This window comes from Cricetulus griseus, chromosome 6, assembly GCF_003668045.3.
Source record: "Cricetulus griseus strain 17A/GY chromosome 6, alternate assembly CriGri-PICRH-1.0, whole genome shotgun sequence".
Taxonomy (NCBI): domain Eukaryota; kingdom Metazoa; phylum Chordata; class Mammalia; order Rodentia; family Cricetidae; genus Cricetulus; species Cricetulus griseus.
Window position 1 is genome coordinate 51,076,675 of NC_048599.1, and position 22,349 is coordinate 51,099,023.

The following is a 22,349-nucleotide window of genomic DNA, read 5'->3' on the forward strand; positions in this document are numbered from 1 at the left end:
AGGTTTCCATACTGCAAGGCCTATACGGTTACAGAGGTAACTAAGGATGGGATAGAAGGTGGACAGACCCCAGGAGTCACTTTAGTGATGTAATCCCTAGGGCTCCTCTCTTTGTCCTGGGAAGGAGCTGGTGATGAAGTGACATCCCCGCTTTCCCTGTGACTAGGAAGGGTGGGAACAGACCATGTATTAGAGGGAGATGAGAGCCAGGGACAGACACTGAGCATGAGGCAGAGGCACTGAGAGCCTGAGAGACCAGGATTAGGAGGAGCCCTGGAGAAAGAGAAACTGGGGGATGGAGGGAAAGAGGGAGGGAGGAAGGGAGGGGAGACAAGAGGGAGGAGGGAAGAGGCAGAGGAGAGGTGGAGCTAAGACCCAGAGGGAGGGAGAGTGGAAGGAGTGGGCAGGGGGCGGGGGAGAAACCTCCAGTGACAATTGCGTCTGGGTCCAAGCAAACATGAGGCAGCTGCCAGTCCGACCAGGCAGTCTGGCTTGTTCGGGCTGCAAAGCGGGAAGGCTAGTGACAGTCCCCTTCAGCAGCCAAGATGCAGAGGGCCAAGGTAGGCGCTGAGGGGCTGGGGGCTTGCCTGGACTTTGGGGCTTGGATATTGCTCTTGACTAAGGAGTATCTTGGTAGTGTTTCTGATGCCTCTTTTCTTGACCCCTACTCCTGCTACAATTGTTGGGGGCATCCTGGCTGGAAGGCTAGAATCCTGTGGCTCTTTTGTATGCAAGAAGCTCTGGTTGATTTGTTCAAAAGAGAAGCTTGAGGTTATCTCCGTGGCTGGTCCCTGGAGCAGGAGCCAGGGTAGCTGACCCTGAACCTAGCCTCATAGTCCTTAGTGAGACACAGGAGCATGGAGAGGAGGGGTGTCTTGTGTGTGCGGGCTAGCCAATGAGTGCAGCTTTCAAGTAATCCTTCGGTTAATGAATGAATGAAGACCCCCTTCTTCTTACAGCAGCATTAGACCCCCTAATAGGACCACAAGCAGCGCCCCCTCCATGGGGGCTGTTGGGAGATGGAGAGAGAGGGGAGGCAAAGAGGCACCAGGCACAGAGTTCATGAAATAGTTGGGAGGTGAGGGGAAGGATGGAGCCAAGAAAAATCAGCTATGTCCCAGCTTAGGGTTGACCCTCGGGGAGTCTGGCCTGGAGCCCAGCATGCTGTCTACACGTCCAGGATGGTCTAGCTTAGGGGGAGGAAGGACCAGATCCAGGTCCAGCTAAACACCCCAAATAAGGAAATCAAGGTCTTATAAGAAGAATAGACATTGGGCTGGCATCTGGCAGTTTCTCCTCCTAAGAGATGGCTTCCTGGCCCCCATTCCCCATGATGATAAACAGCCCAGAGAGGGAGGGGGACTGCTTTCAGGCCGTACTGCCCCAGAGTCCAGGATACTACCCCTGTCCTGTCTGGTCCATTGCCCAGGATGCCCAGAAGAATCAGCAGGTGGAACAAGTCTTTTGAGTACCAGAGCCTCAGGACATCTTGAAAGGTACAATCTCTCTTATCACAAGTGTCCCTAGCAACCTCTGAACTGGCAGGGCAGAAGCATAAACAGCCCTTTCTCTGTCCCAACCTCACACGCACACTCAGATCACAAGCACACTGCACGGTGGCGTGCACCCACAAGCACTGGTGTGAGCATGGGCCTCAGTCATGTAAGCACAGTCACATATACCCTGTGGCTGTTTCCTCTCCCCCTTTCCGCCCCCAGAGCCAGGCAGTGTGACTCTGTGTGTCCACAGATACAGACATTTCTACGGCCATAGATGTGCACACAGCTATCTCTGTCTGCCAGCAGGGGACAGCACCCTTTTCCTACCCCTCTCTGGTGCCTCTAATTTCCAGATGTCTCCCTGAGACCTTAGCTATCACTAACCTTACCAGATGGCAGATGGCCAGAGTCCCACAGTCTATCTGGCTATTATTCTCTTGGCCATTGTGCCCTCTACCTACAATTGATTCCTGGGAACCCATGTAGCTCATCGTCTTATGCCTGCCCCTGGATTCCTGTATAGCATGGTCCACAGAAATGGTAGTGCTGGGTAAAGTCCCCACTGTCCCTTCCAGTGGGAGATAAGAAAAGCTTCATCCATAGTGGTAATCCCCGCAACAACCAGAAGGCTGGGAGTTGGTCCCACTTGTAAAAGCCAATAGCTGCCCCCCCCGCAAGTCCTGCCCCTGCCTTCTCCCCATACACCCCAGCCATTTCTTTATTGGCCCTGCAGAATGGGTACTATATCTTCATTCTAATGTTACCAAAGCTCAGAGTGGGCACCGACCACAATGCCAGGCCTCCCGAGCCAAACTCTGTGTCAGGAGGCATGAACCAGCAGCTTCCAGATTCTGAGGTGGCTAGGTGTCTCCATGGAGCAGTTTGGCCCTGGGTACCTCTCCAGTGTCTTGCAGGATGGGCCTTAATTCATCTTGTTTGAAAGGGCAATAACTGAGAACCCAGACAGGCCAGGGAAGGAAGTGGCCCTAAAGGGCTGCCCTTCCCTGTAAGCCATAGTTGTTATGCAGCCCACCAAGTAGTTCTTGGTATTGTTGTTATTCTACAGGTAAGGAACAGAGGTGGGTGGGTCCTAGACTGAAAGCAGTGGCGGAACTGGATTTGAACTCTGTCTTGTCCTCCACAGCACAGGCCCCAAGGACTGGGTGGGGGTGGGAGGTAGGAGTGGCAGGAGCAGACTCCAGGGGAGAGGAGCATGATAAAATCACGCAGGCAGCCAATGAGGTTGACTCCAGAGTTTGTGACCAGTTTGTATCTTTAGCCTGCTACTCAGTGACACAAGTGGGACTCTGCCTGCATTAGCCCCCACTTCCGCTTTCTGGACTGTGGATCCAGATGTGTGAACGAAAGAACCCAAGCTTCCCTCTGTCCTCATTTCTTTTCTGTTTCTCATAGCCCAAGTAGGCTTTGCTGTATAGCAGAGGATGACGCCCAGCCTCTACTCCTGAGCAGGGGGATTACAGATGTGTGCTCAAACAGGGCTTCCTACACACCAGGCAAAGAATTGTAGGAGCTTAGTTCACCTCATCCCAGTTCCTATTCTCATCCTCATCTTCCACAAAAGTGGAGAGCTGTTTGGGTAACTCGGCCTGGCCTTGGGGGCACCCTCTGCTCCCTCAGCCCCCTGGGTCTCACTGGGATTCTCAGGAGCAGTTGCAGGCTCTCCTATAAGGCCTCTGTGAGGGCTTTCAAGGCAGAGGAGGAGAGGAAGAGCTTCAGCCCTGCCCCATTGTGAAGTGTGCACGGTGTGGGTGACTCACAGTGCTCTCCCAGCTCCCAGCCCCAGCTGACTGATGTTCACCCCCCCCCCCGAACAGGTGCATCTGTCAGCTGTGATCAGCCCACATCCTAGAACACCACAGAGCAGCCATGTGACAGTGCCAGAGCTGGAGCGGGGCGGCAGGGGGGGGGGGAGCGGTGACAAAACAGGAGGACAGCCAAGAGAGGCCTGTCCCTCAGCTCTCCCACTCTGGCCTGTCTCAGCACTCCATCCAGTTGCCCCTCCATCAGGCTTGTGCTCCACTCACACGCCGTGAGGGAGAGCAGAAACACTAAACTGAGGGCATCATCTCCCTCCCGTCACCCCTGCCTTCCCCTGCCTCCAGCATATGGGTGACTTCTGGGACAAAGAGGAGCTCCTTTGTCCCTGGTGCCATGCCCATGTCTGGCCTTGTGGTAAAAGCCTCTCTCCAGAAAGATAATCAGGGCAGTGGTCCCAGGCACCTCAGTTCTAGCTAGGGCTCTGTCACCATACCACTGAAGCAAATTGCCCTTTTTTGGGCTGCCAACTTCACACTGGGGACTAGGACATGCCCATAGCCTCTGCCTGGGCCCCAGCTGTCCTATGAGCAACTGAGAATACCATACTGCAACTCTCTTCAATGCCCCATAAGTATATAGAAAAGCCACCAGCCCATCAGCACCCATACTCACTATTTGGTACTAGAGAGTCCTGGTCACAGAGGAAGTGGCTTGGCAAGGGCTCAGGGCTGCCCCTGATGTCTGTGAGCCCTGGCTCTGCATCAGATGGGTCTGGGCTCAGTTCTAGATTCTTCATATGTCAGCTGTGTGATCACAGACAAGTTACTTAGCCCCTCTGTGCCATGGTCTCATATCACTAATCTCCTAGAAGGATAAAATCCTTTACTAATACATTTAGCCTGGACCTTACCTATCTGCCTGCTGGAGTATAACCTAAGAAGGCATCCTGACAGAGGGTTACCAGTGAGCAGTTTAAGTCAACATGCGTTAATGGAGTGTCTTCATTGTCGAGGGCAGGAGAGCTCTTGTCCTGGCAAGTTAGCAGGCACAAGACACAAGACCAGGACAGCCCAGTTCTGTCCTCTGCTGCTGCAACATCCCGAGTCTAAGGCCCAGGGATGTGTGCATGTACACATGTGCACAGGGGCGGGTATGTTATGTCCCAGTATGTGTGTGCATGCTCCCACCTACAGGGACATGTGACTGTCTCAGCTTCCCCAGGATGAGTTACCTGGCTCACATCTGTCTGTGCCCAGGAGTGGGTGGAGAATTTAGGCTCTCAAAGCTTCCTGGTCCCTGGGGGCCTGCACGACACAACACCCACCACTGCTTTCTGCCATCTGTCCCATTCGATGGAAATAGAGCAAACAACTAGTGGGTGCTGGGTGAGCCAGCATGCATCTCAGCAGTCCCTATAAAAGGAGGGGTGCAGGTTAACCCCACATCTGTCTCAGGCCCTGGCCTTAGGACAGTCTTCATGGAAAGGAAGGGGATTGAGAACCCGGGGCACCCATCCCCTGCCCGGAATTTCTAGCTGCTGGGATAAGTACTCCAACCCTTAGCTGCACTTCTAATTCTATAGAGTAGAGGGTTTTGAGTTTTGCTTGTTTTGTTCTTAATAAAAATGAGTGAGCAGGTGATATGATCCCCAGGCAGCAGACCCCTCCTGGCAAGGTTGGTATAGCTACTTAGATCTCCAGGCCTAAACCAAGGGATAGTCAAGTATTTGGTCCAGGATTGTGCAGTGGCTGACTGGTCATGGTCCTCTTCCCTCTGCACTCAGCTGCCTGAAATAACTCCAGCCTGCCCCAGATCCCCTCACCTGCCCAAGAAAAGGTGTGGCCTCTGCACCAACGTCCAGTATTTCCTGGTCACTTTTAGAAAACTCACCGCTGTTTCCATCCATGAAGTAGTGTGCTTGTTTTCTTTTGTGGTGTGTGTGTGTGTGTGTGTAGCATATGCCCACTGAATGCCTCTACCAATCTTTCCCTGGATTGATATTTGGGGTTCTCTGGGGCCAGGGACAATACTAGCTGCCAAGGTCCTCACCTTTGGGCACCCCACTAGTCCTACTCCATCTTCTTGCTAGACAGACCCTCACAGGAGAAGGTGTGCCCTGCACGTCACAAGCAGTGTGAAGGGCAACTGTCCCGTGGACATCGTGGCTTTCAGAGAGCCTGTGTTCGGTGAGGAACCATGTAGTAGGATGTTGGGGTCAAGGGGCTGATGTGAAAACCCTTGGGACAACAGGATCTGGTGCCCAGCTGGGCCACCCTGAGGGTAGACAGAGGCTGAGGCGCATGCTGCTCCCTCTGTCTCTATGGGAATAGGTTTACAACCATTACACCTGCACCACTGCTCCTCTCCATCCCACACGAACAGGTTTGCAGGTCAGAGGACAATTTTCAGAAGTCAGTTCTTTTCTTTACCAAGTCTCCAGGATTGGCCCCAAGTGCTTCCACCCACAAAGCCATCTCGTCAGCCCCAAAGGAAACTTTTATTGAAGTAAGTATGGTGAAAAAGGACATAGACCTCATGTCCACTTCCCCCAGTTTTTCTAGAGAAATTCATACAATATCATGTTGGGCCTGGTGGTACATGCCTGAAATCTCAGTACCTGGAAGGTAGACATGGAAGGATCAGGAGTTAAGGTCATTCTTAGAAAACTGTGAATTTGATGCCAGCCTGGGATATTTGACACCCTGATTCAAAAGCAAGCAAACAAACAAACAAACAAAAAAGGGAAACAAAGAAAAAACTAGTACAAACTGGGTGCATAGCACAGGCCTTTAGTTGTAACATTCAAGAGGGGGAGGCAGGTGAGTCTGTGAATTTTGGGTTAGCCAGGTCTAAATAGTGAGACCCTATTTAAAAACAAAACCCAACTAGTTCAATATCCCCCCCATGATATGGACACCGATTCAGCCACCAATGTCATTCAAATTGCCCCAGTGTTCTGTGTGTGGTTTGTGTGTGTGTGTGTGTGTGTGTGTGTGTGTGTGTGTGTGTGACTGTTAGAACATTATTGCTGTAGTTCATGTATCTGTCACTACCATCCAGGTACACAACATATACAACAAGGTCCTTCTGGTTTGCCCTTTTGAAACCACACTTTTCTCCTCCCTTTGCCCTTCCCCCGCCCAATTCTTGGCCTTTTAATCTGCTCCCATTGCTAACGTGCTGTCATTTCAAAATGCTATGTAAATAGACTCACGTGGCATGTGACCTTTCAGGATTGGCTTTTTCATTCACTTTAATTCTGAGTCTCCATCCGAGTTGTGATGCCTGTCCAGGCCCTCTCTTCTCATGGTTCTGAATTTCTGGGACAACTGTACCACCTTGGTTTCATAATTCCTCCACTGAGGGACATCTGGCTGTTTCCAATTTGGAACTCTTACAAATAAAACTATCATGAATATTCAGTTATAAGTTTTTGTTTGAACATAAATGTTCAACCACCTGGGACCCAAGCACAAAATCTCCAGACTATGTGTTAGCTATTTGTTCCATTCGCTAAGGACCTCCAAGCTGTTCTTCTCCAGAGTAGCTACAGCGCTCTGTGTTCCCAGTGGCCCAGGTTCCCATCTGCACTGTGTTTGCTGTTGTTGCTTTTTTTTTTTTTTTTTTTTTTTTTTTTTTTTTTTTAATTTCAGGCATGAAGTGTTTCTCATGGCGGGTTTTAAAAAAATGTGTTTATTTGCATGTTTGTGTGTGTGTGTGTGTGTGTGTGTGTGTGTGTGTGTGTGTGTAGGTGTCAGAGGATAATTTTATGAAGTCTATTCTCTCCTTCCACCTTTGTGTGGATTGTAGAAATCAAACTTGGGTCATCAGGCTTGTGCTGTGGGCGCTTTAGCCACTGAGCCATCTTGCTGGCTCTCCTTCTGGATTTCATTGTGCACTTCCCTGGTGGCAGAAGATGCCATTTCCCCAGGTGCTTATGTGCCATCTCTGCCCGCTTTGGTGACATGTCTTTGCATTTTTCTTCTGGATGGATTGTCCTTTTACTGTGGAGTTTATGAAGTGAGGGGCTTCCAGGTACCAGCCTCTATCTATGATAGAAAGAGCAGTTCACATGGGTACACACACACACACACACACACACACACACACACGAGTAGTCTCAGAGCTGACCTACTTGAGTGACCTGAGAAAGCAGAATAATAAGCTACAGTGCATATATGCCATATATATTCTGTTGACATCAGAGACTGAGAAGGAGACACATGGGAGTGACCTAGTTAGAACAGTGCTCCAGGGGTCTGACACCTGAATGTGGCCTTGAGCATCCAGGCGACAAGTGTCCAGTGCAGGGATCAGCAGATACCCAGGCAATGTTGTGGAGAGAGGAAGTCTGTGAGGAGCAGAGTGAGCTGGCGGCAGGCACGTGACATGGTTTGATTTGCAAAGTGGCAGGAAGCCATCAGGGACTCCAAGCAGGGGCAAATGGATGTTTAATTTCTGTCCCATTGTCCTCATTGATCCAGCAGCCCTCACTCTGTCACCTTCCCTCACAGAAGCCCATAAGGGTTGAGGGGGCAGTGGGGTCAACTCCCTCCCCTCCATGACTTTGAGCCTGGGAGGCAAGAAGAGGGTGTCAGAAGAGCTATTTAACATTCCTTGGCAGCTCAATCAGACCCTCTCCCAGACAGACAAGTGTCAAATATTCATGAGGGTGACCCGTGCTCACCCCTGCCCGTCCCCTCCTCCTGCCTCCCTCACAGTGTGCTGGGCCCAGGCCATAGGCTTGACTCCTCTGTGGGGGTATGGGCAGGCTGGCGCCCTTCTCTCAGCCATTTATTCTCTTCTGAGATCTCTGCTACCTCAAGAAGGGAAGCTGTCACAGTCTTTGTGCAGAGAGGCTCAAAGGGAGAATTGTGGACACCCACCCAGATGGAGGAGCCAGTTCAGTTATTCAGATATCACTCTGACTCTATGCTAGGGAGAAAAATGGCACCAGAACTCCCTAGCCCAGGGTATTCATAAACAGTTGCTTTTGAAGACTGTAAATCTGGTTAGGGAGCTTGGGGACCCCAACAGCCACCTTCTGAAATCTCTCCAGGGACCTAGTCTCATGAACAATGACTTTGGAAGTCTGTGACCAAGGTTACCCAAACTTTGGAGTCAGAATGCCGTGTTACAGTGTGGTTTATCCCCAAACTCCCCATGGATTCATTTTCTTGTCTGTAAAAAATATGGTGTGACCCACCTTGCTGGGTTGTGACAGCAAGATGACTTGAGCTCAAACCAACAGGCACTGAGGGGTCTCTGCCTGCCCTGTGGGAGAACTCACAGAGCCCACCGCATCTATCTAGGATTTGAGACAAAAGTCTACAAGTGCCAGCACTTGGGGTGGGGGGTAGGGGTGAGTGGGGTGGGGCTTATAACAAGTACCCCTGTTAGCGATTTGAGGCTCTCAGTGTCTCCTCCCCTCCCCACATGCAGAGTCCTCAGCAATGAATTCATGAAATAATGAAGTGTCAGCTGCCTAACCCACCCGCCCCCCCTCCTTGACCAACACACAGATTTTATTCATCGAGGCCGTTTGTCTCCTGAATGAGATGTTTAATAATGTAGAAGGGCCTGGTGTGTGCGTGAGCATGTGCCTGCATGTGAGTCTGTGTGTGCATGCAGGAGAAGATACACGTGTGTTTGAGTGTGCAAGTGTGTAAGCACAATGTGTGTAGGGAGATGGCTCCTTCCACATCCCTGGCACCCGCTTCCCTCCACACCAATGTTCCTCACTGCCAAGTGAGCCTTGAAAGGGGGAGGAATGCAGGGGTGTTGCTGAGGGTACGATGGACGACCACTGTGAGCCAAGACCACACGTGTCCCATTGCTGTGCTAGTGGGAGACAGGGCATAGACAAAGCAAACCAGAAACCCAGAGGGTCTGTCATGGCTGACTGCAGCCTACCCAGCCAGGAGCTGCCCTGCCACCACTAGGGACCGATGATGGCAGACAGTTTGACAGCCAGGATTGAAGGGCAGCAGTATTACTATAGGCAAACAAACATCTCCGAATCCTCCACAGTGGCTCCAGGCTGACCTTTTCTGATTCACACCTACTTAAATTTAGTTCCCACCGTCTCTCAACAACCCCGATCCCATCCACCTAATTGACTGGCCAGACGGCCATGGGCATGCCTCATCAAGTTTGGTGGGTGTCCCGCCCAGGTGGTCACGCGGATTTTCATCTACCCTCAGCTCACTTCCAGGTGAAAACTCAGACTAAGCAAGTCTTCTCGCTGGGAGAAAAGATGTGCACCTAAATCACTGTGTCCCCTGGGTGAGCCCTCTCTCTCTTTCTAGGCTTCAGTCAGTTCTCTAAGGAACTATTCTGCTCTGGCAGCCTAGCTTGCGGAGGGACGAGCTTGAGGTGAAAAGTCTGGGCTCACTTCTCTGGAACCTTCTTCTGGGGACCCACCCTATGTCAAAGCCTGAGTGCAGAATGGAAAGAAATCACGTAGGGATGGTGGGGCAGGAGCGCTCTCTCTCTCTCTCTCTCTCTCTCTCTCTCTCTCTCTCTGTCTCTCCCTTTCTCGGAGTGTGTGTGTGTCTGGTGTGTGTGTCTGTGTGTGTGTCTGTGTGTGTGTGTGTAGGGGATCCTCCAGCCTGCAGAGCAGGCTCCTGATGGGGTTAGGACTGGCCTTCAGGACCTTCTGGAGGTCCCCCATGTGAACCTGTATTAACCACCCCCCATGTCAATTCCCTCTGCAGGAAGCAATGAAAGCATCCGATGGCAGCCTCCTTGGAGACCCAGGGCGCATAACACTGAACAAAAAGGAAGGCATCAAGTGGCAGAGGCCACGGTTCACCCGCCAGGCCCTGATGCGATGCTGTTTAATCAAGTGGATCCTGTCCAGTGCTGCCCCACAAGGCTCAGGTAGGACAGGAGCAACTGGGGTCCAGAGGGTAGAGATAGCTCTGAGCTCTGTCCTTCCTGAGGCCACCAAGGCCACCTTGGACCATGCTGCCTCCACCTCTGTTGGGAAATTGTCTCTATTCATTCAGACCCCCTTCTCAACGATGCCTTGTGCTGCACAGACCTGAACTCTAGCACATGACTGTAGTGCAGGATTATTGCAGCACATGGGGACAGAAGACTGGGGTCATACACAGGTCCTTCAGAGAGTGGCTGCCATACTGAGGCAGGCTGGAGGCTAAGAAGTGAGGCTCTGCCTCACCCAGCATTCACCGTGGAGCTGTCTTGAACATCTCATGCATCCTTTCCGGGTCGTCTATAGAAAAGGGCTCTGGACCCACCCACGGGCAGAGTTATAAAATACCTTAGTCTAGTTGTTCCTGATGCTTGCTCCCTATACCCAGAGACCGAGGCTGGCATTCTGGGCTGCTCATGGTATGGGGTTGGCAGCAAAAACTGCGCTGTGCTTATTCATGGCTATTTGGGGTATTTGTCAGGAATGAGAGTTCAGAAAAATGCAGAGACAGCCTCACAGAGCCCCTGCAGTCTCTCGTACATCACACTCACACATTTGTACACATGGGTGTGCATACACAGGCATGCACTTGTACCATGCATGTGGACGTGCAGCCCATGCCAGCATGCCAGGATCAGTTGTGAGGTCCCTCCCCATACCACATATGTTTTTGATGGCACAGAGGCATGTATGAGACTCTGTCACTGGAACAAGGTGCATGTTTGGCCAGGAGGCCTGCTTTACATCTCATATTTTCTTTCTTTCTTTCTTTCTTTCTTTTCTTTTTCTTTTTCTTTTTTTCTTTTTTTTTTTTTTGTTGTTGTTTTTCGAGACGGGGTTTCTCTGTGTAGCTTTGGCGCCTATATCCTGGCACTCGCTCTGTAGTCCAGGCTGGCCTCGAACTCACAGAGATCCACCTGCCTCTGCCTCCCAAGTGCTGGGATTAAAGGCGTGCACCACCAACGCCCGGCTTACATGTTTTCTTAAACAACTCAACACTCTTGCTGTGTGATTTCCAGGGAGCCTCGGTCTCTTTGTCGGATAATGGGCACAGTCAGTGTTCCTAGCCTCCCAGGTTGGATGGTACTCATGAGTTGAAGGGAGACAGCAAGCACAGTGTTCTGTGTGTGCATACTCATGAGAGGGCAAGGCTGCCGCATCCTACGACCCCATCTTTATCTACAAAGCCCACCCCAGGACGCTTTTTGTTCTGTTCCATCCCACAAGAGCCCTAGCCTTTGAGTGCTGCCGTGACCCTTATCAGACATTTGTCTCTGAACCTTTCCCGCAGAAGCATATGAGGGATGAGGGGAGACTTTATGCCCCACAGCTGTTTTGTGGACCTGCAGGCAGCAGAAAGTGTTGAGTCTACCCTCACAGTGCTCTGTGATTTGCACTGAGGTGAAATGCTTCCCATTGTCCACCATGGTGAGCGCCAGGAGCAAAAGGAGCTGTGGCACTCTGGTGTGGCCTCTGAGTGTGTCCAAGGGGCTCAGCTCCACCCTAGATGGCTCATCTTTCTGTCCCCTTCAAACTCAGAGTTCTCCCGCCCCCAACATCTGTCATCTTGAGTGACAGCTGGAACCAAGGACTGCTGAAGCCTTCTGTTTTCCTTCATGATGCCCACTCTGACCCGCAGACCTGTCTGCTTTGCAGTGGTGATTCTGGATGGAGCCACACACCTGTGACATGATGAGTTGGGTGGAGAGTCAGAAAGCAAGCAGGGTGTGTTCACGGTGGCCACAGGATGGAAAGGGCCACACCAAGGGCCCTGCCCCATTCTGGTGGCTTCTTAAAAGGGCAGGGCCTTTTCCCAGTCACTCCCTTCAGAGATACACAGTAGGGGGCAGAGCCAGGATAGCAGGGACCAATCCAGCCCAGCCTGTATTTGCATGGATGGACACGTTTAGCAGAAGTTGCCAGGCACCGAGAGATGGGAAGGGAGCCATGTGAAGCAGGTGCTGAAGCCCACCCCCTGCTTTGTTTTACTTTAGAGTCCACAGGTACTAGAGAGATTAAATGGCCTATTGGGTCCTCCAGAATTTGGGGCAGGGACACCACAAACTGAGGAGTGGAGACCCCATACTCTCTGACTCCCTTGGGCGAGCTCCTAAGCCTTAGTTACTCAGTCCAAACGCATCCATTTGCGTCTTTAAGGAGGATGCCATTGGTGTGTCCACGCTGGAGGTTTATGAGTGTGAAATGCCATGCTCTGTCTGGTTAACGAGCTTCTCAGGCCCTGGGTGCACAGAACAATAAGCAGCATTCAGGGCATCTCTGTCACATGTCCAGTGAGGCCTGCCACGCTATCCTGAGCATTGGGTGCCTGTGGCAGCCCGGCAGACGCTGCCCTTGTTGTTGGTTTTTTTCCATTCAGCAGTAGGATCAGAAAAACAGATACCTGGGATTGCTGAGAGTGGAGGTCAAGGCCTAGCATGGTACAAGTCCCCAAGACTTGAGTCAGTTGGAACCTAAACACAGAATGGGCAAGACTCGGGGACCTTTACAGCGGTGGTGCAAGGACTGGTCTATGCCCTGAGAGGGACTTCCCAAGATGGAGTTAGGGGGGAAAAGTAGCAGTGGTCTCTAAGATGCTTGGGCCCAGAAGGTGGAGTAGGGCAGGCAGCTTAATCTCCCCATCCAGAAGCACCCATCCTCACCCAGCACCCTAGGGACATCTCCTCAGTGTGCCAGAACTGTGACTTTGGCCTGCTCTGTGGGTGGCTCTTCCTGGCCAAAGGCCTTGGGAGGCATGGTTTCAGGTGGTGCTGATGCCACCAACTAGACAGACCTGCTTCTCAAGTCTGTCTCCCCAGGAGGCCTGTGAGATTTAGGTTTCTTCAGTTATTTGACTTAGAATAAACTTCTTCCCAGAATGGCCTGGGGTCCTGGCAGCCTGAGTTAAGCAGAAGGCAGAGCCCCTGGGTCTAGGGAAGGTCACAGAAATTCTGGAGGAGCAGGGAACCAGTATGTGGTAAAGCCCAGCTCCAGCTGCCACCGTGGGAAATGTCTCACATGCCGAGTAGCACTTGCTTCCGTGTCACACACAGCATTCAAGGCACCAAGGACACTCCTACCCCTCCCCTGCAGTGGAGGCCCACAGGCTCTCATCAAAGCTGTTCAAGTCTCAGGGTCAGTTCAGATTCAAGAGAGGACAGACGGACTCCCTGTGCCTTGTGCTACAGCACAGAGTGGCTATCTTTAATCCACTCCAGTTTCCGAGGTCTCAACAGAGCAAACCAAGCCTTTACTCCTTAGAGTGGCCCTGCTCAAGGAGACACTGTGATCCCCATCCATGAGTGTCATTAGGGTTCCAGAGATGCCACTGAGCAGAGACACTGTCCCCCTTGCTACTCTGTGTACCTGGCCCATACCATATTCTCTAACTGATAAGAGTAGCCCAAAGGGGCCAGGTACCATCTCAGCCTCTGGGGCAACAGCCCCATGTGGGTGTCTCCCCTTGGGGTTTCTTCCTCTGGAATCTAAATTCTCTCACCTGGAACCCAAAGCACTGGAGACAGGGGAAGCACTGAGAGGAAAGCATGACTGAAGGACCACCTCCTGGCTTCACCAAGTCCCTGGGCCACCTTCTGGACAGTGGGGTAGATGGTGTTTAGTACTATGTCCTGTGTACCATTGTGCCTGAATCTTGCAGTTGCTATCAGTCATTCCCAGTCTTTTCTAGTCGCCTCTATTGTTGCAGCTGTGCCAGGAGTGGAGACAGGGGAAGAAAGGCAGACCATGGAGAAAGCCCCTTGGTCACTGACAGTGATATATGTGATCTCTGTGTATGGTATGCGCATCAGTGGGCGTGCTGGAGGGTCTGCAACCAGGGGCTTGGCAATCTTAGAGAGAGGCTAAGAGTGGTCCCGTGGCTACAATAGAGAGCTGCAGCTGAGCTTGGCTGCCACCTGCTGGTTGACTGGGCACAGGACATGAGCTTCAGCCAAGGCAACCAGGAAGAGGAGGCTCTTCTCTTGAATGCTGAGTACTGTAAGTCAAATGGGATAAAAGGTACTTTGTTTATGGGCAGGTGCTGCAGCAGCTAGAAGGAAAAGCCACCTGGCTCTCAGGCTGTCAGGCACCTGCCAAGCCCTGGCACCCTCTAAAGAGCATTTAGAAAGGATTCATCCCCCAAATGGGTCCTTCTCTAATCTAACCGTGTCCCTTCTACCTCTCTGACACCTGACCCCATGGTTAACCACAGGCCATGATCAATGGGAAACTCTCTCTCAGGCCACCTCTCCTTCCAGGCAGCTCATGGAGCAGCATGCGAAGCAGCTATAGCAACATTCTCCACACCACAAAGATGGAGAAGATGCCCGTTCCCACTGCCCTTACCCTGAGGGGCCTCACTGCGTGGTGTCACCTTTCCTGCTGCTTTGTGTGTCACTCGCTTGTGATTTCCCTCCTTCAACAGTCTAAGAGACTCCTGTGAGAAGTCAGCATGGATGAGAAGGAGGACAAAGCAGCAGGGGGCTGGGCTGACTGCCTACCTGTCCGTCCCATCCACCCCCCCCCACCCCCACACATTCTGCCCCAGCTTGGACCTCCCGCACATCAGTACTTGTGGTGATAAAGAGATACATGCACACACAATTCACTAGGCTGGGGGCTAGAGGTAGATGCCCAGTTCCCAGGGGTTAGCTCAGAGCTCACGGCAACCTGGTACCTATAGTCTTCAATCTGTCTCTATAACAGCCCAGTAGCCAGCAACTAGCTGCATGCAAAGGGAAAGAAAATATTGCCAAAGAAACACGTTTTTTCTGGAAAACTGAGTGCATGCCATTCTCCTGTTGGGACCTGCACGGCCCCTGGGGTGTTACAGCTTGCCTTAGATACATTTTTTTTGTAGTTACTGAATATGCCGGGTCAATACACCCCAGGCTATAACTGTCTGCTGGGCCTGCTGCACAGTCTTTGTGTGTGACCAGGTACACAACAAGTATCACCAAATATGGCACATTTTTTCACCCGGTAGAGTGTGCAGGACACAACAGTTTATCTTTCACTTTCGAGGAGGCAATTTGCCTCCTCGCCTACTTTTGCATGTAGCAGAAGCCCCAATAAGCAGTGGCTCCATTTGAGTTAGGAAGTAACAGAAGTTTGCAAAGCTTGGTTCTTCAGCCCTTTCCTGCTTGGTTGCAAAATGGGAACTTCAGCTCTAGTTATGGCATCATTCCAGGCAAAAGGAAGGAAAAGTCACATGGAAGGAGAAAGTGCTGCTGCTTGTCTGCTTGTCTACTTGAGCAGGGCAGGGAGCACTCTCCACAGCAGTTAGGCAGGCCTGGGTCTGTATCCACTATGAAGATAAGAATCGTCCCTGGACAGCCCCTCTCTCTCCAGACTTCTGAGTCCAGGAGCCTTGGCTTGGTTGGCCCTCTGAGGGGCCGGGATCCCTGTGTGGATGTCCAAGGTTCAGAGACTGATCCTGATCCCAAGACCCCAGTCCCTTTATCCCAGCTCCCCAGAGGAGGGGCCACAGTCCCCAGCCCCAAATGGCATCTTCCAGCACCTGTATCCCTGTCCCAGCAAGGCAGCCCTCACCTCGAGCCAGGTTCCCGGAGATGAAGCAGAAGAAGCTTCACAAGCACAGAAAGTTCTAAAAGACTGTTTACATTCATTGTCCACAACTAAACCACATGGACTGCAAGGAGCACGGAAGAATGGCACTGTTGTTTCTGCTTTGAGATAGGCTCTCAGCTATTCGTGTTGGCCTCAAACTTGCTCTGTAGCCAGGGATGAATGACCTTGAACTCCTGATCCTTGGTTGTCTCCAACCCGAATGATGAGATTAGAGGTGTAAGCCAGCATGTCTTTTATTTTTTTCTGGTGCTTCGGGTTGAACCCAGGGCTTCATGAATACCAGCCAAGGGTTCTCCTGACTGCACTACAACCCCAGGCCTAGTATAGCAGTTTCTTACTGGACATATTTCTCCCTTTGACAGACCCTGAGGTCTATAAGTAAAAGCCTAGAAAAGGCCACAGGATGTGTCACTGCTGATCACACAGGCCTCACAGGACTATTTTGACTATGGGTGCCTCCTTGGTAGCCAGAGGACCTCAGCAAGCTGTCTGGCATTACTAGGTGCTCAGTAAAGGGATCCAGAAGTCCCTGCTCCAGCCACACTCTTGATTGTCCCTGTCCTACTCAGAGAGACCACTTCCTTTCTCCATTATCTTCTCAGACACTCAGGTGTGATGGGGGCCTGGGTAATAAGTAGTAGGCAGAAGTGAAGAGGAAGCCAAAGGCTGGAGTGGGGTGGGAGCCGGCTGCAGGAAAAAACCCTGGCCTGTGAGGTTCACACCCTGAGCTGCAAGTCACACTGGGTGCCACCTCCTCCTGAGGTGCTAAAGCAATGCCCACCCCCATCCAGGCTTTCTGTAGCTGCTGACACTCTCATCTGGGTCCCAGAGGCTGAGGGGCTAAGTGCAGGTGTCACGAAGGGAGACAGCGGATACTGGGTGAGGGCTCAAAGGCTGTTAGTCTTTGGTGCTTTCCCAAGAGCAGGAGACAGCAAAAGAGAGGCCAAGAGACAGACTAAGACCAAGCAAGACACTGAAAGATTGAGAAGCAATCTAGAAGTGGATGTTTGGGGAGGGGACGTCCTCCTGAAAGAAGGGCGCTGAGCCTGGGGTTGGAAGAGGCAAGCAGAGGAACAGGACCCGGGCAGCCATGTCAGGGTGCCGTGAGGGCTGCTCCCCAAGACTGCAGGAATGTCAGCATGGCTGCAAGAAGCACCTGGGTGACATCATCAGCTTCTTCTTCCGTTTCATCTCCGGGAACCTGGCTCGAGGTGAGGGCTGCCTTGCTGGGACAGGGATACAGGTGCTGGAAGATGCCATTTGGGGCTGGGGACTGTGGCCCCTCCTCTGGGGAGCTGGGATAAAGGGACTGGGGTCTTGGGATCAGGATCAGTCTCTGAACCTTGGACATCCACACAGGGATCCCGGCCCCTCAGAGGGCCAAGCCAAGGCTCCTGGACTCAGAAGTCTGGAGAGAGAGGGGCTGTCCAGGGACGATTCTTATCTTCATAGTGGATACAGACCCAGGCCTGCCTAACTGCTGTGGAGAGCGCTCCCTGCCCTGCACAAGTAGGCTCCCTCCCTCCCTGACAATATGGACCTGACATGCAGAGGAGAGAGAGGGAAAGAAAGGAAGCCAGTGTGTATGAGACTGTGTCTGGAAGATAACTATCAATGGCAGCCTTCTTCAACTCCTCAGAACCCCACTCATCTGCAAGGCTTGGCAGGAGGCAAGGGGATCCGATCTATGTCCTAGATCCGGCCTGGGGGTTGGGAAGGTTTCAGAGTAAGCCATTTCTATGCTGCTTTCTCTGCCTCTCACCCAGGCTTGGCAAGGCCTGCTGGCTGGCTGTGGGCACTTCCAGACCCAGAAGGGGAGGGAATCCTGCAGATGGGGACCTGAGAAAGGGAGTGTTCAGAGCTTTGGAGCTTGAAGTGCGGGACCCCCCCCCCCCCCCCGACCCGGGGTCTTTTGTCCTCTCCTGTTATTGGAGGAAAAGGACCTAAGCGAAAATAGTCACATGATTCCCAAAGAGACTTATTATTAAATCCCTCGAACAAAGATGAGCCCTTACAGAGGCATGTGACACATAAATCGGCTTTCAGCTTCAGGGAGATGTCACCGAGCCAAAGGGGTGACATGCTAGCAGTGAGCAGGCCAGACTGGGGCACCTACATGACAGCCAGGTTAACAGATAGCATTTTATTGTAGTCGTGTGTGCACACCCAGGCTTGCGGCTTGTGTGTAATGATCAGAGGACAACTCTGTGGAGTCAGCTCCCTCCTTCCACAGTCACATGGGTCCCAGGGATAGAACTCAAGAAGCCAGACTCATGTGGAAAGTGTCTTTACCTGTAGAGACAGCCCACCAGCCCACAAAGAATGTTTTAAGAGCAGCGGCAGGAATTGCAATAGATTGGTCCATCTCTGAATCTATGGAATAATAATGGCTTAAAACACCAGAGCAATGAGAATATTATAAGACAGGAAGGAATCTGACACCACAGAGGTGTCCAGAGGGAGGTCAGAGTCTGGGCCAGAGTAGGCCGCTCCGGGGCCTAGAAGGGGGACCTAGGAGCCCAGAGTTACCAAGCCTTCTAGCTTTGTTTTGTTTCATTTTCAGAAGAAAAGAAATCTTTCAATGTGGCTTTTCCTCTCCAGAAGGTCTCTTGGGGGAGGGTGGAATTAAAGATGGAAAGACTAGACTAGTCCCAGGAGTGACTCCAGGGACCAGGACCAGGACTGAGGGATATAGTAGAAGCCACCAAGACAGTGGCCATGACCCTGCTTCAGCACCTCGTTGCTCCTGCTTTCTATCTAGGGACTTTGAGCTCTTTCCTGACTGCTCTTGGTTGGCCCCTCACCTGTCATCTGCCGTGTGTGTGTGTGTGTGTGTGTGTGTGTGTGTGTGTGTGTTCAGAATGCATACAATAATGCCTTCTCCATAGGGGAATGGGGTGATCAGCTTCTTTGCCAATAGACAGGTATCCATCTGGCCTGGTAACTGGCGGTTTTGTGCATTTCCCCTGTATAACACACCAGAAGGCTCCTGGGTGCTCTCTTGTTCTCTCCTCTAGAAGTCTGTCTATCTGTCTGCCTTCTCCTCCTTTCTTAGCAAGAGTGCAATGACTTATACCTGATTACAAGCTGGTACTGTCACTGGAGTTATTAGGATCAGAGCTCGAGGTCCCGACAACCCTAACAAGCTAGGCACTTCTATCTATCCGCAATAGGCCAATCAAAGAGACAAATAATAAGGAATTTTTTTAAAAGGGAGTTTAATTCAACTTGGTCATATTGAAAAGAGGAGCAAATAGAATTCCAGTGCCCCCAAATTCATCTTTGGGGTTCTGGCATGAGGCTTAGGTTGAACTAGAGGACAAAATATTCATAATTAACCAATCCTGGTCAAGATGTGGTCTGGCCCGTCACTGACCTATCCAGTCCCAGTGCCAGTCTCATCTTCAAGGTAGCCTGACACATTGTCACAACTATGTGGAGTCTCTTCTGGGAGGCAAGCTTCTCCTTTGTCTGGCACCAGTCTTCAGCCTGCTTCTTCTCTTAGCACAGGATTCCTGGGGAAATTCAGTTCCTTGGGAGCCATCATGTCAACAGTCTGACAGCCAAATGGAGAGGCACAAGTGTCTCTAGAATACCCTCACTTCTGCCAGGATGGTGATATTAGGGCTGTTCCCTAGCTTAGAGCAGGCAAGGGAAGGGCAAGAGCAGCAGGTACCCTCCCCTGAGATCCTGCAGGTGCTCCAAGACCCATCCAAGCCACCTGCTCTCCTAGATGGTTGTAGAATCCTGGGCCTTAAGGGGCTCTCTGGAGCAGGGGCTGAGGACCCCCAGGGCAGTCTGACTTTGACTACAGCATGTTATGCTTTTAGGTAACAAGGCAAGGAGACAGATGAAAGAATCCTGGTTCATTGTCACCTCTGACCCTTTCTACCTGCTGACTGGCATGACCCTTCCTTACCCTGTGGAAGAAGTTCTGTGCAGATCCTGTGGTTATTTGTCAGGTGTTAGCAAGTGCTGAAGGAACCCCTTCACTGGGTGCCTGTGGCCAGGCCAGTGCCATCTCTACTGGCAACTCTGGTGCCTGTGGTCCTGCCTCCTAGGAGCTGAGCTGTCCCCTCTCCAGGCCATGTTTAGGGGAGTGGGAAAAACTGGGAAGATGGGTCCCGGCTTTCTTCCCCCAGGTACAAAGGGCTCTGTAGAACATACCCTCCGACTCCAGAGTGGTGGCAGGTATCCAGGTCACACCCATGAACAGTCTGAGTAGCCACGGTCATTGCCATGATCCTGCTTGAGGTGTGGGTCAGGCCCCTCATCCTGTTCTAACATCCCAAATTCCAGGGGACCCACTAAGGTCACTGAAGGTGGGGAGAAAACAGCCCATCCTTTCCCAAGATACTCTTCTAGACTGTAAGGAGGTCCCAGAGCAAGGCTGCCCCTACCCCCGGTCCCTTAGTGTGACCTACAGAGTCATACCTCTTGTGCCATCCTTTGAAAAGTCCCAATTCTCAATAAGACACCAAGAGCCTGGAGAGTGAGAGATTAACGCTGTGAAAGGTGCCCCCATCCCAGAGCCCCTCAAGACAAGGTGGGTGCAGGCAGAGGCTAGGAAGGGCTGTCAGCTACCCCTGTCACAAAGTCCATCTGGCTTGAGTTAGCCAACTATCATTTTGATGTACTAAAAATATTCTACAAATAGACACAAGCATATACCCAGGTTCCATTGACCTCATAAATGAGGATGCCAGCCGGATGACAAAGCTGATTCAAATCAGAAAGAAACCCAGGGAGGTGAGAGAGTGTGGAGGAAACAGGGCACAAGCAAGGTGGCTCAGTTATACACGTGTGATGAGAAACAGAAGACCAGAGGCAGTGAGGGGCCATCCATGAGGGCATCTTCTCTGTCAGAGAAAAGGGGGGCTTCTTAGACATGCGCCTCTGGGTACCAATCACAGCATCACTGAGTTCCCCCGGCAAGTCAGGTGATGCTGAAGGCAGGCCGGGTGCTGCTCTGGCAGACCAGCTAAGCGTATATTCCCAGTTTGTAAACAGAGCCCCATCTGCCAGTTTCTTCATCTGAAGGATGAAGTGGATATAAGAATGAGGTCATTGAGATGCTTGTGTCTGGTGCATGTGAAAGGAGCCGCTCCATGGATGGCTTTCTGCCTTTTTCTTGTCATTGGGTGGGCTCCTGGATTGGCTCTGCTCTGTGCTGGTGCTGGACATTGGGCAAGGCCCTCAGTTTACTCATACATCACATGATGTATGATGTATCCATGCAGCATGCTCTTTGGGACCCCACCAGCATCGGTAAAGGACCACAGCAGTGGCTGTACAAGCAATAATAGAACCTGACTTTGTGGGCCTGAGCTGAGGTTTCTTCCTTTCGGTATGTCAGTCAAGTTAGTTTCCTTGCCTATGACCGAGAATATAGAGGAGGAGTTTCCAAAGTCAACCAGTTGGGATTTCTCTCCATTCCACTTGCCCAGGTGCAAGTTCTGTGTGGGAGAGTGCTGGGTGTGTGGCAGCTTCCAGACTCTCATTGGCAGGGCTGCCCTCTCACCTCTCACCTCTCACCTCTCACCTCTCATCTCTCACCTCTCACCTCTCACCTCTCACCTCTCACCTCTCAGTAAGCCTGACCCTGGCTACTGCTGTCTGAGTTCTGGAAGGTCCTGTGTCGCATCATTGCTCTGTGCCCCTGCTAGAATTCTTCCTCCAGGCTCTTTCTAGTGAGGTAGAACCTACTAAAGCCCATCACGAGCGTGCGGCCATCTTTCTTCAGAGAGTGGCGGGTTTTTCAGGCTGGTAAGGCTGCAATGATCCTGGATTCTTCCTGCTCCAACCTCTGTCCGCTCTTCCTCCTTCCCCTGTATGTCCAGATAAACGGGAAGAGTGGGAAGGGGTTCTGGAGCACCGACAGATGAGGTGGGAAGGGTCCTCTACAAAGGTGTGTTGGGCTCTTGGCCCAGCATCATCACTTTCCCAGCCTGTCTTCTCGCCCGCATGTGTGGGTCTAAGTGGCCCAGGTCTCTTCCTCCAGGGTGGAAGGCTTACAAAAGGAAGACAGAAACAACTTTCATATGTTCCAGAATGAAAAAAAGAACATGTTTGGGGCTGCTCTGGGGAAAGGGAGAACCACTGTGGCTGAGGAGGTGGCTTTAATTACTGTTCCTAGACAGATGCTCATGGACAGGGAAGCCTGGGTCCAGTTAGCCTGGACGTGTCTCAGGAAAGTGCTCCTAAGCCATCCCAACCTCTCTGTCAGTCAGTCTGCCATCTTACTTCAGCCCAGCCCCTGCACCCCTGAGCACCCCCTTCCTGCCAAAGGAGCTCACTTAATAGGCATTCCTCCATCTCACCACCAGGGGGCAGCAGAGGTCGAGACAGCTGGCAGTTTTAACCTTTTAGGGTAGGACTTACATAGGCTGTTAATTTCTTCTGACACATCCACTTAACATCGTAGAGGATTAAAGGCACAGGATTGGTCATTTCTGGGCTTCTAACTGTCTTTCAGGATGCATCCTGGCACGTGGTTCCCTGAGCTGAGCTAAGAACAGACCAAGCGCCTCCTCCAGTTGGTCACCCAC

General features: G+C 51.8%; 1 protein-coding gene across 1 annotated transcript in view; it reads left to right on the forward strand.

Annotated features, from left to right (window-relative positions):
- The first annotated feature begins 457 nt into the window (after positions 1-457).
- Positions 458-22,349, forward strand: part of Kcnip3 (potassium voltage-gated channel interacting protein 3) — a 68,650-nt gene continuing 46,758 nt past the window's right edge. Inside the window, exons 1-2 of the mRNA XM_027421891.2 lie at positions 458-560; positions 9,995-10,160. Of these exons, the coding sequence (XP_027277692.1) occupies positions 458-560; positions 9,995-10,160 (269 nt within the window). The remainder of the gene's footprint in view (positions 561-9,994; positions 10,161-22,349) is intronic.